General features: G+C 57.7%; 1 protein-coding gene across 1 annotated transcript in view; it reads right to left on the reverse strand.

Annotated features, from left to right (window-relative positions):
• The window catches only part of REXO1 (REX1, RNA exonuclease 1 homolog), a 20,116-nt gene extending 4,122 nt beyond the window's left edge, over positions 1–15,994 (reverse strand). The window contains exons 1-8 of the mRNA XM_005866710.2: positions 15,937–15,994; positions 15,178–15,282; positions 5,877–7,615; positions 4,540–4,644; positions 3,413–3,623; positions 1,449–1,603; positions 742–873; positions 529–652 (exon numbers count right to left, since the gene is read on the reverse strand). Coding sequence (XP_005866772.2) covers positions 529–652; positions 742–873; positions 1,449–1,603; positions 3,413–3,623; positions 4,540–4,644; positions 5,877–7,615; positions 15,178–15,282; positions 15,937–15,994 — 2,629 coding nt within the window. The remainder of the gene's footprint in view (positions 1–528; positions 653–741; positions 874–1,448; positions 1,604–3,412; positions 3,624–4,539; positions 4,645–5,876; positions 7,616–15,177; positions 15,283–15,936) is intronic.
• Positions 15,995–16,488: the final 494 nt, after the last annotated feature.

Genomic DNA, 16,488 nt, shown 5'->3' on the forward strand with positions numbered 1-16,488 from the left:
TTTGTGCTGCCTGGGAGCCCCCCCGCCCCCTGCCCCTGTCTTCCTTCCCTCTCCCCCCTGGGCGGGGGTTTTCACCCTCCTAGGGAAAGAATTTAACAGGAGATATAATGGCCATTTCGAACAGGAGGTGTGGATGGCGGGTTGGGAGGACAGCGGAGAACAGAGCAGGGAAGCACCCATTGATGGCTTAATGCGCCTGGAGAGGCACCGCGACCGTCTTCCCAGGTTAATGCACAGAGCAGGCAGGCGAGCTTTGAAGAGGCAGCCCCATTAGCAGGCGGGAGGCCCCTCGCTGGAGAGATCCCGCTTTCAGAGGAGAAGGGTGGTTAAGAGCGAGAAGAGGCTATTCTGAGGGCACCGGGCCAATGCCAGCTTAGAGCCCAACAGCCGGGGACCTTTTGTCTGAAAAGCTTAGCGCTCAGAGCAGCAGAAAGGCCGCCAGGAGGGTCCCTACCACCCTCTGCAGGAGCCACAGGGCCTGCATCTTCGGGATGCAGCACCTCAGCTGCCCTACACTGCCTGACTTACTGCTCAGACCAGGCACAGTGCTGGGGACCAGGCCCCGCAGCTTCTTGAGCGTGTTCACAGCCACATTCAGGTAGATGTTCTTGCTGGGGCTTCGGTCGTAGGCCACCTTCTCCTCATTCAGCGCCTAGACACGACACCACTCAGTCCTGGGCACCCCACAGAGGGTCCCCACCCCTCTGCCCGGACCTGGTCCTGCACCCCAGCGTCACCCACCTTCTCTATGGCCTCCTGGTTGGAGGGGCAGAACTTGAGGCACTCCTCAATGAACAGGTTGAGGTATCGTTGGCGGATGACAGTGGGGACTTTGCCCCCAAACTCTTTTGGGATAATAGGCTTCTTTAAACTCTGGAGGGAACATGGAAACAGCGAGGGTGGCACGCCCCTGCTTGGTCCTCTGACACACTTCTTGGAACCCCTTCCACACAGAGTAGAGCCTGCTGGAATCTGGGCCTTAGTGACCACAGGGGTCATCATGGTCTGGCTGGTGCTAAGAGATGACCACACCAGTGCTGACCAGAGGGGGAGGGCTCATGGCAACTCTGTCTTCTCTCTCTTCTCAATGTTTCTGTGAACCAAAATTACTCTAAAAAGTGAAAGGGCCGAAACCGGTTTGGCTCAGTGGATAGAGCATCGGCCTGCGGACTGAAAGGTCCCAGGTTCGATTCCGGTCAAGGGCATGTGCCTGGGTTGCGGGCACATCCCCAGTAGGAGATGTGCAGGAGGCAGCTGATCGATGTTTCTCTCTCATCGATGTTTCTGGCTATCTATCTCTCTCCCTCTCTGTAAAAAATCAATAAAATATATTTTTTAAAAAAAAGTGAAAGGCTGTGAATTAAAGAGAAAACAAGGGAACAGGAAGACTGTGGTGCTGGGTGCATCATGAGTGGGGTGCCCTGGCTCCTGCAGGGAGAGGCAGTTACCTGTAAAGATGGGCTGTGTGCCACACGCTTGGGGGTAACGGTGCTGGTGGTCTTGGACGCCATGCCTGACAGCGTGCGCGTCTTTAGGAGCTGGCTGCCCGGCTCGAGGCCATTGGGAGGCTGGCTGCTGCTGGCCGGGAGGGTCCTCTTGGTACCTGTGGAGGTTGGCGTGGGACCGGGGCTGTGAGTGCAGGAAGACAGCGCACCCATCACCGAGCTGCAGAGCACTAGGCAGCTGCGATCATTCAGCATCAGCAGGATGTGCATCTCAGAGCACAGGGGGAAGAGCAAGGGATGGGAACAGGGGCTATGGAAGGACATTAGGTTCTATCTGCTTTTGGGCAAGTCCATCGAGAAGGGGGACACAAAAAAGGGGCTGTGAAGACCGGCAGGGTAGTCCGGTGAGTGGCTAGGGGCATGGGGAGCCTCTGCCACATGTTCCGGCCCCTGACTCCAAAGCATTGACGTCTGAGAGAGGAAAGGCCCAGGTTCCTGGACTGAGGACCAGAGGGTCTGGGACAACCCAGCCTGGTCATTGTGACCCAGCCGGCCTGTCTGCTGCTGCCTCTGTGTTCTCCTCTCCCTTTGATGAGGTCACAAACCAGACAGTCTCCCGCCCCCAGGTAGGGCAGTGAGGCCAGGGAAGGTGCATCCCTGAGTGTGTGGGCAGGGGACTGCTGACCAGCTCTGAGCCTGGGCTCAGCCCTGATAAAGGAACAGGAGCAGATGAGGAGACCAAGGCACTGAATGGAGGGCCCAGGCCCCTGGCTCCTGGGAATCCTGTGCCAAGGTTGGCCTTGCAGGCCACGTGGGAAGAAAGGGAAGGACACGCACTTTTCAGCTTTTGGGCTCATGCAGATGCAGAATTTCCTGCAGTGCAAGTGCGCAGCCCCGGGTGGGTCTCCCAAAACTCTAGGAGAACCATCTCGGCTCAGCAGAGCCAGGTAGTGTCTAGGAATGCTGGCTGCCACAGTGGTGACTATGGATGGCTGAGTGCAAGTTTATGAAATTGTACACATCTCAGAGTGCAATCTCCATTCCCGGGCCTAAACCATTGCTAAAAACCCACAATCATGCCTGTCACTGTCAAGTCCTAACTCAGGCGCTCTGGGGAGGGAGGGATCAGAGTCTGGGCACACCAGGAAAAAACAGGGAGGGCTGTGGATGCGTGTACCTGCAGGACCACCACGTGGAACCTGACTGCCCATTCGGCTGGCTATCCAAGGGGGTCTTTAAACCAGCAGCAAGGACACCGCGGAGGGGGCCAGACCCTTGGGCCGGGAGGCCGAGCCTGCATGTGAAGAGGCTGCCAGGCGGCTCCCGCAGCCTGACCTGCCACATCTCCTCAGCTCCAGGTACCACCACATAGAGACACTCCCACTGAGTGTGCAGGCCCACTTCAGACAAGGCCCAGTGGAGAAAAGCGCCCCTCAAAGAAGAACGAGGAACAAATACAGCAGCCAGCCCCTCTCCCAGATCAGCTGGCTCCGTTCAATTAGAGCCTGGACCTTGGGTTCCATCCTCAGGCCGGCTCCCTCTTCCTAGCACCACTGTCTGCAGCCCAGTGCCCACACTCAGACCAGCCCCCGCCAGGCCACAGGCCTCCAAAACCCCAGGAACACGGGGGAGGCAGGGACACAAAGACCAGGCAAGGACAGAGCGGGAGGGCCACAGGGTGACCTCTGGGTCAGGGCCTTGGAGGGAGGTGGGAGGACAGTGCTGAGGAGGCTTGGGTCTGGCAGACAGACACCCCTCAGACTCTCCACAGCCAGCCCCCCAAAGCCGGGAGAGGCCCAGAGCCACTGGGCACTGTGCCAGGCCTGCCCTAGCCTCCTGCTAACAGTCAGGAGACTGTCTCCCATTTTATAGATAAGCACACTAGGGCCAGGCCAGACCCTACTCAAGGCCACCACCGCAGATATACTGGGAGCCTCGCCTCCCGAGACCCCTGCCCTGGGACTCACCTGCAGCCAGGCAGGGGTTGGGGACGTGGGCAATCCTCCTCTTCTCTCCGGGAACTGAGATGTGGATGGAGGTCGGCTTCTCGGCCGGCTGCTGGGCAGCCTGGAGCCAGCTGGCTGACTCCCTCTGAGCCTGCTGAGCTCGCCGGTAACATACTTCCTGGGCGGTGGGGAACCGGGTGGGGGGGCCCAGGCCTCTCCTCACGGGCTCTGACTGGGTGATGAGAAATCCCAGAGCCCAGCTGTATTTGAGGGGCACCCAGAGAAGTCCGCCAGAGACAAGAGGTTGATGGTAGGGCCACTGGCAGGGAGGCAGGGGCTCCAGGGTAGGGGCTAGGCAGGATGCACCCAGCTCCGCCTTCAGAGCTTGCAGATGCCCTGAAGGAAACCAGCTCCGCCCTGTGGCCCTTTGGGGGGCTGGAACACACGTTGCTCCACTTCCGGGTGCCAGCATGGTCCTGTTCTCCTGCTCTCTGGTGTCTAAGAGCCTAGGCTGTGTCCTCACCCCTGATGATAGTGGAAATCCCTGCCTCTGATCAGACTGACACACTGATCCAACCCTACTTAATCTGATCTTCTCTAGACTAGCTTTCAGAATCCCAGGGCTCCTGGGATCAGACTGACACACTGATCCAACCCTACTTAATCTGATCTTCTCTGGACTGACTTCTAGAATCCCAGGGCTCCCTCAGGGCTGAATCAACAGGAGGGAGCTCTGAGTCCAGAGCGTGGGGCTCATCCTCTTCTCAGCCCTCCCTGTGTCAGGTCACGGAGTGCCCCACAGTGATCTGGCAACCACTCCTGTCTCTGGGCCAAGGGGAGGAAGCTCGGGCTCAGAGAGGTTTGGCCACTTGCCCAAGATCACACAGTGCAACTCGGAGCAAGACAGGGACCAGGCCCTGTAACCCTGTGGGAGGGCTCACCTGCATCTCTCCCCCTGCTCTGGGCCCTGCTCCCCCCAGCATGGAGCACAACTCAGATTGGATGTGGGTCCCAGGCACTTCTCTGCCAGGACACGGAGTGTTGAACTGCGTCTGCCAAAGAAAGCCATTGACCTTGTTCTGCAGACCGGAGGTCCTTTCACTGGGGTCCTGCCAGCCTCCACCCAGGACCCCAGTGCAGACCCTTACCTCCTTGCCTTGCTTGGTGAGATGAGAGATCCTCCTCTTCTGCCCAGGGAACAGAGTGGTCAGACCCAATTGTTCCTTGTCCTCCACCTTCTCTTCTTTGGGGGGCTGGAACACATGTTCATCGCCCAATGAGGTTCTCTCCCTGGCCTCACTACCCACACCTACAGTCAGCCTGGGAGTCTAGGGTGTGCCTCCGAAGCTAACATAGGGAGTAGGGTGGGAAGGGTGGGTCCTCGCCCAGCCCAACCTTACAGGTGAGGAAACAGACTCAATGCCTCCCAGCCAAGGACCCCGGGTGCAGGCCAGTCCTGAGCAAACTCCCTATGCCTTACTGGGGATGAATTCTGCAGATACGCCCAGCAGACCAACTGCTTCCTGCTCCCCTCCTCCTCCGCCCATCTGCCTGCCGACCCTGCCCAGGACAGGGTTCCGAAACAGGAACCAAGGGGATGAAATCAGATGGCAATGCCTCAAAGGGCTGGGAACAGGGCAGTACTCAGGGAACAAGGAGCCAGGGGTCAGACCCTGAGGCCCCACACAGAAGCGAAGGCTTCTATGCAGGGACTGATCTATCCTGCTGTTTTGCCCGGCCGAGTGGCTCAGTGGTTGAGTGTTGATCTATGAACCAGGTCACAGTTCCATTCCCAGTCAGGGCATATGCTCGGATTGTGGGCTCAATCCCCAGTGTGGGGTGTGCAGAAGGCAGGCGATCGATGATTGATCGATGATTCTCTCTTATCACTGATGTTTCTCTCTCTCTCCCCTCCTCTCTGAAATCAATGAAAAATATATTTAAAGTAAATAAATAAAATAATGCAAGCTCCCTCTGGTGGCTGATATGGGAACGTGGGATGAGGAGACCCAAACAGATTAGGGCTGGCAAAGGTTTGAGAGGGAGGGGAGAGAGAGTAGGGAGGGGAGAAGAGAGAAGAGATGAGAGGGATGAGAAGGGGTCAGGGAAGAGGGAGACAGGGTAGAGGGGAGGAGAAAGTAATGAAAGAAGGGGGAGGGACTGCAGGAAGAGGGGCTGGAAGGAGGAGGAAAGGGGCTAGGGAAGGGAGAAAGACACTGGGAAGGAGAGGGGTTGGCAGTGCCTGCTACCCCACTGCTGGGTGCTCTTAGATGCTGTCACAGAAGCCCCACCGGAAAAGCCAGAACGCTGCCAATGGCCGTAAGTCAGTGTATTCCTTCTAGACAGGGCTCAGGGGGGCCACCGAGGGTTCCTGAATTTTGGATAAGTGAAGAAGCCATCTCCACCTCTGCACTGAGACTCCAGTCACAGGGAGACTCTGAGACAGAGTGCCAGCAGCCTTCCTGAGCCCAGCCCAGACCCTCACCTGCCGGGCCTTCCGGCCCCTGTCCTCCATCTTGACACAGGTGGATTCGTTGAAAATGCGCAGGCACTCCTCCATGGGGTCAGAGTCAAAGTCGACCTCCTTCTCCAGGGCAGAGTAATCCACGTCTGTGCCTGCCCCCGAGGAGGAGGAAGAGGAAGTGGAGGAGGAGGATGTGGAGGAGGATGAGAGAGAGGCTGGGCAAGGCGAAGGGTGAGGGGAGGCCTTGAGGCGCTTGTGCGGCCCCCGCGGGGCTGAGAGGCCCAGGCTAGAGTCCGAGTCCGAGTCTGAGCTGGAGCTGAGGTCGGGGAGGGCAGGACACAGTCCAGGTGCCGTGGGCCCTGGGTCCTCATCCTCACTCTCATCCCCAAAGAGGTCTGCATGGCTCAGGGTCCGCCTCTGCAGCTTGGGGGTCTGGGAGGTGCCCTCGTCCAGCGAGTGGGCCTTCCGCTCCACCAGCTTCCCAGATGGGGTTTTCCCACCCGTCCTGTCTGGCAGCTGGGAGGCATCCCGGCCAGTGGGGCTGGGGCTTGGCTGCAGCCGAAGCTGGTCAGTCCGGCCTTTCCCTGAGCTGACCACTGAGGTGGCCAGAGATGGCTTTTTCTTGGTCCCTTGGGGCCTCTCTGCCCTGCGCTTGGGGGTGCTGGCCTGTGAGACCTTCTTGTCTACACCGGGCTTCACAGCTGGCCTCCTGTGCTCTCCATCCTTACTCCTGTCTGTTTTCCGGACACCATCCCTGGGGCCAGGGGCCGGTGGCACCCCACTTTTCCTCTTCTTGGTTCTTCCCTTCTTGGGGCTGCTGCACTCTTTCGAGGCCCTGGCTGGGGGGGAGCCAGGCTTGGCCGGGGATGCCCCATTAGGGTCCTTGGGAGGCTGCCCAAGGTCCCCCACATCATACTGCACAGCTATCTCCTTGGTCTCCCGAAGGCTGCCCTCCTCGGGCTCCTGGCCCTCCCTGGAGCCTGACTTGCCAGGACCCTTGCTCTCAGCTCCTGCCTGAGCCCTCAGGGGGCTGGCAGTGGCTGCAGTAGTGTCATCATCTGAGTCAGAGAATCTGGCATCGCAGCCACCGAAGGGGTCACAGGGCTTCTTGAGTGCGGGTGTGTAGGGCTCACTGTTGCCACGGGAGCCCCGGGGCCGTTTAGAGGCCCGGTTATCCTTGGAGCTGGCCCTGCTGAGTAGCCGAGCGGAGAAGTTGGACAGTGGGTCATACTCCAGGTCAGTGGACGGCTTGGAGTCATCCACCACGTACTTGCTGCTGGAGACTGGGCGGCTGTACCGTCTGGGCTGGCTCACGGCCTTGGGGACGTACTCCAGAGCACCACTGCCCCCTCCGCCACGGCCCTGAGCAGGGTCCAGAGAAGCCAGCAAGTACTTGCTGCCCAGCTCAGCAGGAGCGGCCAGTGGGGTGGGCTGGTAGCTAGCATTGGGGCTTAACAGGCTTTGGCCACCAGGGCTGTAATCAAAGGACAGTGGGAAGGCATCCTCATCCAAGCTGGTGGCAGGGCCATGGGGTGCCAGGGTGGGGACCTCAGCAGAGACGTGCTCGCGGGCTGTCTCCAGGAGCTCCTGGTACCGCCGCTGCTCTATCTCCACCTCAGAGCGCACGGCCTCGATGGCCTGGTTGACCAGCTCCAGCTCCAGGATGTCTGAGTGGGGCTCGTCCCCTCTGCCCAGGACGCCATTCTCCCTCTGTGCCGGGAGCTTGGGCAGCTCAGGGTTGTACGGGTCATAACCAAGGCCTGAAACAGTAAGAGGCAGGAAACAGTGGTGAGCAGGCCTGTGAAGTGGCAGCCACATGAGGCAGCAACCAGCCACTGCCTTGACCCAGATAACTGCCTTCCAGAACCTAGCAAGGGCTAGGCTTCCAGCAGACCCCCACTGAGGCTCAGCCTGCACAAGGATTCCACAGCACCCCTCCATCCAGGCCCTACCTTGCAGAGGCTGATAAGAGGGGTGAGAGGTACAGAACCCTGGCCCCAGAGACAGCCACAAGGTTAAGAGACTGGCATGGCCTCTGGGACAACAACTGGAAGGGGTGGAGACTTGACAGATAAGAAGATCCAGAAGCCGGGTGAGATGGCGATGGGATTTCCTACACGGTAGCTTCCCCCACGCTGCTTCCTGCATCCGGGAGCTAGAAGAATGCTGAAGGGGGCCTGGCATCCAGGCCGGTCGTAGGGCACAAAGATGCTTGACAGGGTGGGATGGGAGTGTGTTCAGAGCTCCCTGATTCAGGGCTGAGGGTGGGAGGGGAGCAAACACCAGCAGGGTCTGAGGCATGCAAGACTCTGTCCCATACATCCCCCTGCAGGGCTGTGTCTGTACAAGTGAGAAAATGGAAACCACCACTAAGCAGCACGATGGACAAAGGACACCCACACACTTTTAATGGAAAACAAGAGGCAGAAGGCAATCAAGGGGGTGATCCCATGGGGGTAAAAAGGAAAAAGGACATGCTAGAGGTCAGCACAACCCGTGCCAACAGTGTTGGCACAAACCTCAGGACTCACTTAGCGACAGGGGTACAGACATCTTCAATGAAATATGAGCAAATACAGCACATTTCAAGAAAGGAGTAATGTACATATTCAAATATACCAACCTACCATAAATATTCCAGAGTTTAAAGTGTTCATCACTAGAAATCCTACCAGATATAATTCTGAAGCATCTCTAAAGAAAAGCCAATGGAGTTGATGTCCTGTGGTTGGAGAATGACAACTGATTCTCCCAGAGTCAGCCCTGCCCGTACCTGGACTTAGACTGTGAGGCCGAGTGTGGACCTCTGGCGTCCAAGACGGTCAGAGAATCAATCTGTGCTGTTGGAAGGTACTCAGGGTGTGGTGACTTGCCATAGCAGCCCCAGGAAACTCATGCAACCTCATTTAGGGAGAAGTCCATGCAGCTGGCCGCCCACAGGTGACCAGCTTTGCAGGGGACAGTGGCTGGGCCTGGGCTGCCTTTGGGGAGGGGCTGAGGGAGGGAGGAATTCATTGTAGATGCGTAGTCTGGCTTTTAACTTGCATCCCATTTTTGAAATTATATTCAGAAAGGAGAAAGGAAGCATGTATCCAAGCTTCAGATGACGGAAGACATGCCAGGTCTGGGTGGGAGACGGGAGGTAGGAGGACACAGGATTAGATGCCAGTGACAGAACGAGTTCCACAGTCCCAGGCGCTCTCCTGTGGGGTGTTCTCCAGCCCAGGTCACCTCACTCCCTAACCTCCCTCCTTCAGTTAAGACGGCTCCTGCCCTCCTTGTGGGGAATGGAAGCAAGGGCCCACCGAACGGGAAGTCCTTCCTCTCCCAGGACAGGCTGGCAGGACCAATGGATGGGGGTCAGGACCCAAGCAAAACCATTCCTCAAAGGGTTCTCCAAGGTCAGGTCAGAGTGCAGAGCTTGGGGATTTCCAGCCACTTCGGATCTGAACCAAAAGGGTTTTCCCCGAGGGGTCTATGCTTTGGGAGCCGGTGGAGGAGGCACTGTGCCTGGAAGGAGGGAAGAGGGGTGAGGACCCTGCAAAGTTCCCGAGACCATCTGGTCTCACTGGCTCAGCTGGACCAGAGGCAGAGCTCTGCTTTCTCAACGGGAGCCTGGACCAGCATGCTTCCTAAGGGTCATTACACCTGCTCCACCCCCTCCGTTTCCAGGAAGCCCATGAACTTGCTTGCAAGGTAGGAAGGGTAGTGCACTGGGGGGTCTGAGCCACTCACTCTGAAGGGATGCAGCTCCTAGCCCAACCCAACCTTGATCTGAGCACCCAGCTCTGCCAAGGTGGGGCATTCTCAGACCCTCCCTGCTCCACCCGCTGCACCCAAGAGCAAAAGAAACTGCCCAAGGCAGGCGTGGGTCAAGCTCCTGACCCTGCCCTTCTGGGGCCTCAGTTTCCCCACTGGTACCAGAAGGCTAGTGTAACCAGCCTGAAGAACTCTAGACAGGTCTGGGAGCTTCCAGCACTCAGGCCAAGGGCTTTGCTGTAGCCCTGAGGCCGGAGCTCAGCCCCCAAGGCAGGCGCCTCCTCCAAGCCGCCCTAAGGTTATCTGAGGGTTGGTGGGGGACTTAATACAGAAGGGACTTGTTCATGCCATCTAGCCCCCTGCCCCACCTGCCCTGGAGGGCTAGGTCCCTCAGGGCACCTGTCAGAACTGAAGAAGCTCCCAAGAAAATGTTTGCCAGCTGCCCAATGCTCTGGGGGCCCTGTCAGCCCACTGGTGGGGGCAGTCAGAAGGCAACTCAACAGGTGGCCCTTGAGGTTGGGAAGGGCCATAGGCACCTTGTAAGGGGTCCTCCAATTACTGGGGGTTAATTTGGGTGGAAGACAAAAGCTCTCCTTTGAGCGTTCACACCAGTAAGCATGCCTCTAGCAAACAAGATTAACTGGGCTGTTTTTCAGAAAAGGGAGCAATCTGGGAATGACTAGAAAGAACCCAAAAGCCTGGCTGAAGGAGTTACAGTCTATGAGAAGTCAGACCCCAGGCCTGGTTCCTGCCGCCTACTCCAGGGCGCGGGAGGGGCTGGCTACTCCCTAGCTCCTGGAATAGCCGTGAGGTGGTGAGCCTGCCTGCTGGTCACTTGAGGGATGTCCCTTGGGAAGGCCCCTCACTGGGTCAGGGAGAAAGATGGGGAGAGGCCTCTTCCAGCCCCCACAGCTCACCTTCCCCTGCTCATTCGTGTTTGGCTCTGTGCACCCAGCACCACACACCCATTAGGACCTGGCCCAGCGGAAGGAGAGAGCGATGCGGCTCCTCTCCTGGCTCCAGCACCAGGGGTAGCTCCCTTAGTGACCCTGTCCTCTCTCCGACTCTCTGATCCTGTTTCTGGGACAGGCGTCTAGCATGGCAGAGACCAGCTTCTGGGCGGTGGGACACTGGATGGGAAAATGTTCAGGTGGGGCATGAGTGAGGAAGGGGGGAATGGGGGGCGTGGAACACCGCTGACCACTGAACCCTGACAGGTTGACCCACAAACAAGACAGGTACAGGCCTTTCCCAGTCCAGGCGGGCACCTCCAACCCCTCCAGATCTTTCCTCTGCACAAAAACCCTTCCCCGCTCTGGCCCTATCCCAGCCTCTGCTCCTCCCTGCTCCCACCACACCCTCCATTCCAGAAAACACAGGCACCCGTCCCTAAGTGCTGCACACGGGTTCAATGACAAGACACTGAGTGTAAGGACCCCTCGGGGAGGATGTGACCCCACGGTCTCTGGCTTCTGAAAGCCCAGCCATCGCCCACCCCTCTTCTCTCCCTAGTCTGCCCAAGGATGGAAGGTAAGTGCGGGACTGCACAGCGGTTCCCCCAGCTTCAAACCTGGTAAGACGTCAGCAGGGACTCCTCCAACCCAGGTGCCAGTCATAGCCTGTTGGTCTGCCCTCCCACCGCCAGCAGAAGTACTGGGGACACCAGGAGGAGACACAGGCCCTGCCGCACAGGAGATAAGCGGGGACTCAGGACTAGTCATGGTGGAACAACTAGACCAGTGATGGCGAACCTGACACGCGTGTCAGAGGTGACACGCGAACTCATTTTTTTGGTTGATTTTTCTTTGTTAAATGGCATTTAAATATATAAAATAAATATCAAAAATATAAGTCTTGCCGAAACCATGGTTGCAAATATCAAAAAATTTCTATATGTGACACGGCACCAGAGTTAAGTTAGGGTTTTTCAAAACGCTGACACGCCGAGCTCAAAAGGTTCGCCATCACTGAACTAGACCCACCTGGAATGGCAGAGGCCTTGGGATGGAGCCAGAAGACCCAGGGCATTCAAGGCTGCAGGGGTAGAATAGGTGCAGGGGGAGGCCAAGGGCTCAGGGTCAGAGTGCTCCACACTTGGGGCTTTTCTGGAAGGTGGGATCTGGCAGACAGTACCCCCAAAGGCTATCCCCACTGAAGGGCCCCCCAGTTTCTTAGAGGGCTGGCCGCCACTCCTTCCCCACAAACCCAGACTCTCTGCTCTTGGACCCCCTACTCCTGGACAATGGGGCACTCCAAAGGACAGGCCAGGAGCCTGAAGCCTAGGGGTGAAGGCACCTGGCGACTCACCCAATCTGAACCAGAGGGCCCCACACTGCCCAGGGTACCCTGGGGAGGGAACAGGTAGGCCACCAGGAATGTGCTCCCAGGTACACAGGGGGGACATCCAAGACATGCCCCTGCTAAGGCTGGCTGCATCTAGAGCAGCAGGTCTGGGGTCCTTCTCCCCACTTGGCAGGGACCACACGGAAGAGCTGGGACACTGGTTTGAGGCCCAGACCCTGGACAGCCTCAACTAGCAGCCCTCAGCTCTAGGGAAATAGGGCAAGGCCAGGGCCTCAGTGCAGTTGGCACCACACAGCCAGCTCCAGGGGAAGGAAAAGAGGGCCCGGCCAGGCCTGGGACCACCACAAAACCCATTGCATCATTACACTGGCTGCCGGACCACCCTGCTCCCCAAATCTGGATCCCGGGTCCAGGCTGCCCTTGAAATACCCACTGCCTGGGGCTTAGCAGCCTGGATCCTAACGACAGGCTATGCTTCAAAATATGCAAAATACCTAACAGCATAAAAACTCAAGGAAAGAACCAGAGGGGTGGGCCACAAGGGCAGACAGGCACCCTGGGGTGGGTGAAAGGTATCCTTTTCTCCTTCCAACGTGTCCGTCCTCACAGTCCGTGACAGCACGAACCACTTCAGTGAGCCCAATAAAGAAAGCTTCAAAATAGAGTGGCCCCACTCTTTCTGGTCCCGGTGCATCTCCGATTCCCCAAACACGCGGGACACATGAGTTTTCTTTCCAATGGGTGATTCTGAGGTCACCTCCTCCACTGTGCAGGCTCCCAGGAGCGCCGGCCCCAACAGTGACCTAGCAACTCCAAGCACCTTCTGATGTTCCGAGTGAAGACAGGGGAAAGCACATCCTAGTCAGGGGACTGAGGCTGCACTCCTACAGGCAGTCACAGGACATGGGGCCAAGACGAGCAGGGTGCCAGCTGCATCCCCTAAGAAAGAGTCCACACACAGGGGTTACACATGAGCACAGTGGCTTTTATTACTTGACTCTGCAGGCAGGTGCTGGGGAGGGGGTGACAGGGCTGGCTCCTGAAACAGAGCCCACACCCCTGCTCTGGGAAGGCCTCTTGGGCTACACTCCCACAGGAGGGGACACCAGTCTCTCCAGACAAGCAACTGTGATATGTGACTGCCAAGTAGGTGGGGATAGAACTGGCCTCTAGGACACAGAGGGACAAGTATCACCAGGATGTGCCTGGAGTGAATGTGGCCCAGTGCCCTCTGGACACACCCTCCCATCACCTCCAGGCCTGCCTTCTCTATCCAGCAGCTCAACACACTGACCCCCTGACCAGTACAAATGTCTGCAAAGGTCTGTGGGATGAATGACTGAATGAAATACCAACCAAGAGCCACAGGCCCCTCAATGCCTGTAGCATGTCCATTCCTGAGGACACAGGCCTCTGTTGTGATCAGAAGACAGTCCCTTCAGGACAGACAGTTACCAGCAGCCACACAGCACAATTAACTGGCTCTGAGTCCCCCCATCTCCCTGTCTTTGGGGCAGAGTAGCTGGACTGCGGTGGCACTCCCAGGGCCTGTGCTAGAAAAGGACAAGTTACAAGTCAGTGTGTCAATGGAGACCCCTGCCAGGACTGAGGGATGGTAGTGGTGCTGGGGGACAGCCTCTCCTTCCCCCTTTTACGCTCCTCCAAACCACAGAGCATACGAACATCCCAGGTCTTTCAGCGTACTGTCTCCCTGTCTAGAATCCTGGATTGCGGCCTGCCTCCCAACCTGCTTCCAATACCAGGTAATACTCCTACTCATCCTTCAAGGCCCAGCTCAGTAACCACATGCATAGGGACACATGCCCCACTTCCCTGCAATCCCAGTGCCAAGTGCTCTCTCTGGATCCCAGCCCACATCTGTTATGCTGGACACGCCTCCTTTGCTTCCAAAGCCTGGTCATAGATTCTACTGAACTCACACAGACCTGGAGGAGCCCTTTCGGAGGTCCCCAGGGCCAGCTCCCGATCTTACAGATGACCTGCACGTGTGGGTGCAGGCCAAGGCCACAGCTTGCGAAATGACCAAGTCCCACCCCTCACTTCCCATCCTATTCTCCTTCAGCAACCAAAGCAGCAAGCAGGAAAGCAGTTCCCCATGAATGCTTCTCAGCCTTCAATCTGCCTGCTACCTGAGGCTCTGCTGACAGGCACTCCACAGAGCTGTCCCCAGAAAACCTAGTGCCCAGAAGCCACAGGACCAATCTCCCCAAAACTGCCTGCACATGTGCCTGCTTCCTCAAATGATGCAGGCTGACCACTGCAGGGACTCCCGAGGACCTGGCCGTCACAAAGGACAGTGGCTAGGAACCACCTCCATGATCAGAGTCTGCCCAGACTGGCCCCTCCCTTCCCACTTTTCATTTCTTTCCGTGTTCCATTCTCTGCTGTAAGTCAGATCACACCAGCCAGACTCCACCTGCTGCACACGTGCAGCTCAAAGAATAACAAACCCAACTCCGGAGCACCCACCACTCAGGTTTAAGAACATCTGATGGGCATTATTTCGTAAAGGGGATTCTGAGGTGGGGTGGAGGTGGAGGTAGACCAAAAAGCAGGAAAAAGGTTTCTGCAGCAGCTCAGGAGTATCAGACAGAGAGGATGCGGCGCTGCTGTTTGTTGAGATCTAGTTTGCAGAAAAGATAACTGAGGCAAATAACACTAACCAGTGGGAAGCCAGGCTACTCCCACCCTGTCTGGCTTTTTGCACAATAGAAAGTGAAGCCAAAATGCCTTCACTTGGGTGCCACATCCAAGCCCCCCCCCCCAAACCGCAGTGGTCCCCCAACCCCATCCAGGGTTCTTGGGCTCCTGTGCATCTAGCCTCTGGGCCTAAGGAGCTAAGGGCGGTGGTGCTTTTCAGGGTCTGTCATACCTATAGGCCTTGGCTAGCTCCCCCATCACATTCCCAAAATATACAACAGGTCAGTGCTGGGACACTGATCCCGTTGGTACCACAGACACTTGGGGCTGGTAAACCTGTGTGTGTAGGGAAAGGGGCCACCCTGGGCGCTGTGGGGAGTTGGGCAGCATCCTTGGCCCCACCCACTCAATGCTAGCAGCACCCAGTCATGACCATCACAGATGTGCCCAAACACTGCCCAGTGTCCCCTCGGCAGAGGCAGAGGGCATTGACTCGCTCAGGTACTGCACAGGTAACATGCACACTCTGCATGACACATCCGTGTCCCTCCTAGTACAGCCACCTTCCCCGGCCCCTCCACAAATCCCACCTACTCACCACCCACTTCTGGCAAGCCTGGGCCCAGAGTCTCACTGCTCTCCTGATCCACCCTCAGCAGAGCATCCCAAAATACACACGCCTGGATGGGGCGAGAGGCCGGTGTTTACAGATCCTAGGCCATCTGGAGGGGCCACCTCGGGAAACAGAATCCAACTTCATCAGTGTGGTAGGACCACAACTTTGGTAAAAAGACACAATGCCTTTTGTTTTTAAGGCTGGGAGGAAGAAGAGCAAGCTGGCCGAGGGGGCACTTGGGGCAACATACAAAACACTTGTCTTTTGCCTTTCTGGTGCGCTCCACTGTTTTTTTAAATGAACATTACTCTGAGTCCTGAAAAAAAACACCGGATTTGAAGGGTAGGGCCTGTGTGAGGCTGAACCACCGACAAACACTCGGGTTCATTTCACCGGTGACACCGCTAGTGTGAGCCGTGAACTCAGCGCTGGTGTCAACTTCAAAAGGACTGCTTTGCCGACCCACGACCCACGGCACCTTCACTTCTGATCCCTTCCTTACAGAAACAGCAAGAACAATAGAACCACCCACCCTGTGCAGCAGCGAAGGCTCCTCCCGTGGGAGGCCTCCAGCTTCCATCCCCGAACCTGGCGGGCCCAGCTCCCTGGGGGGAGCTGGAGCCACACGTGGACGCACAGCTTCCGGGGAGGAACAGAGAGAGACAAGGGGCCTCAGCGAGAAAAGAAAGAACCTCTGACCGGAGGTTACTGATGTCTCAGCTCAGACCTCACACCTCCTACAAGAAGCCCTGCCAGATCCCTCGCCGCTCTCGCCAAACTCTGCCACGGCACTGACCATCGCCGCGATGACATCTAAAGAGAAGCAAGTCCATTAACCATCTCGGCTCAACCCGAAGCAGGACATTCCTTGGAAGCCTGTCCCCGCTCCCGTTCTCGGCACAGGGTTTTGACTTATTCGCTGTACAGTCTCGTCTGACAACGCGGCTTTACACGGAGGAGGCGCAGCCGGGGGCCTGGTGCGGAAACAAGGGGAGGCGGTGGGGAGGGACCCCCGCCCCGGGAGCTCAAGCGCCAATCAGGGCCGGGGTCCCGGGCCTGCCGACCGGGGTCAGCTCGCTCGCTTCCCGAGCCCCGCGCTCTCTCACTCCACCCTCGCGACACCCCTAGGAGGGCATGTTCTCCCACTGTTTACATTTTATACTTCGTGGAAACGGAGGCTTACAGAGGTCCCGCTACTTGAACCGGGCCCCGAGGAGGATGGTCCCGGTCCCGCAAGAGTGTGGGGAGGGGGCTGGGCTGGAACCGGGGGACCGGGGAAGCACCTGCGGTGGA

Source organism: Myotis brandtii, unplaced genomic scaffold (genome assembly GCF_000412655.1).
Source record: "Myotis brandtii unplaced genomic scaffold, ASM41265v1 scaffold236, whole genome shotgun sequence".
In the NCBI taxonomy this organism is placed as follows: Eukaryota; Metazoa; Chordata; class Mammalia; order Chiroptera; family Vespertilionidae; genus Myotis; species Myotis brandtii.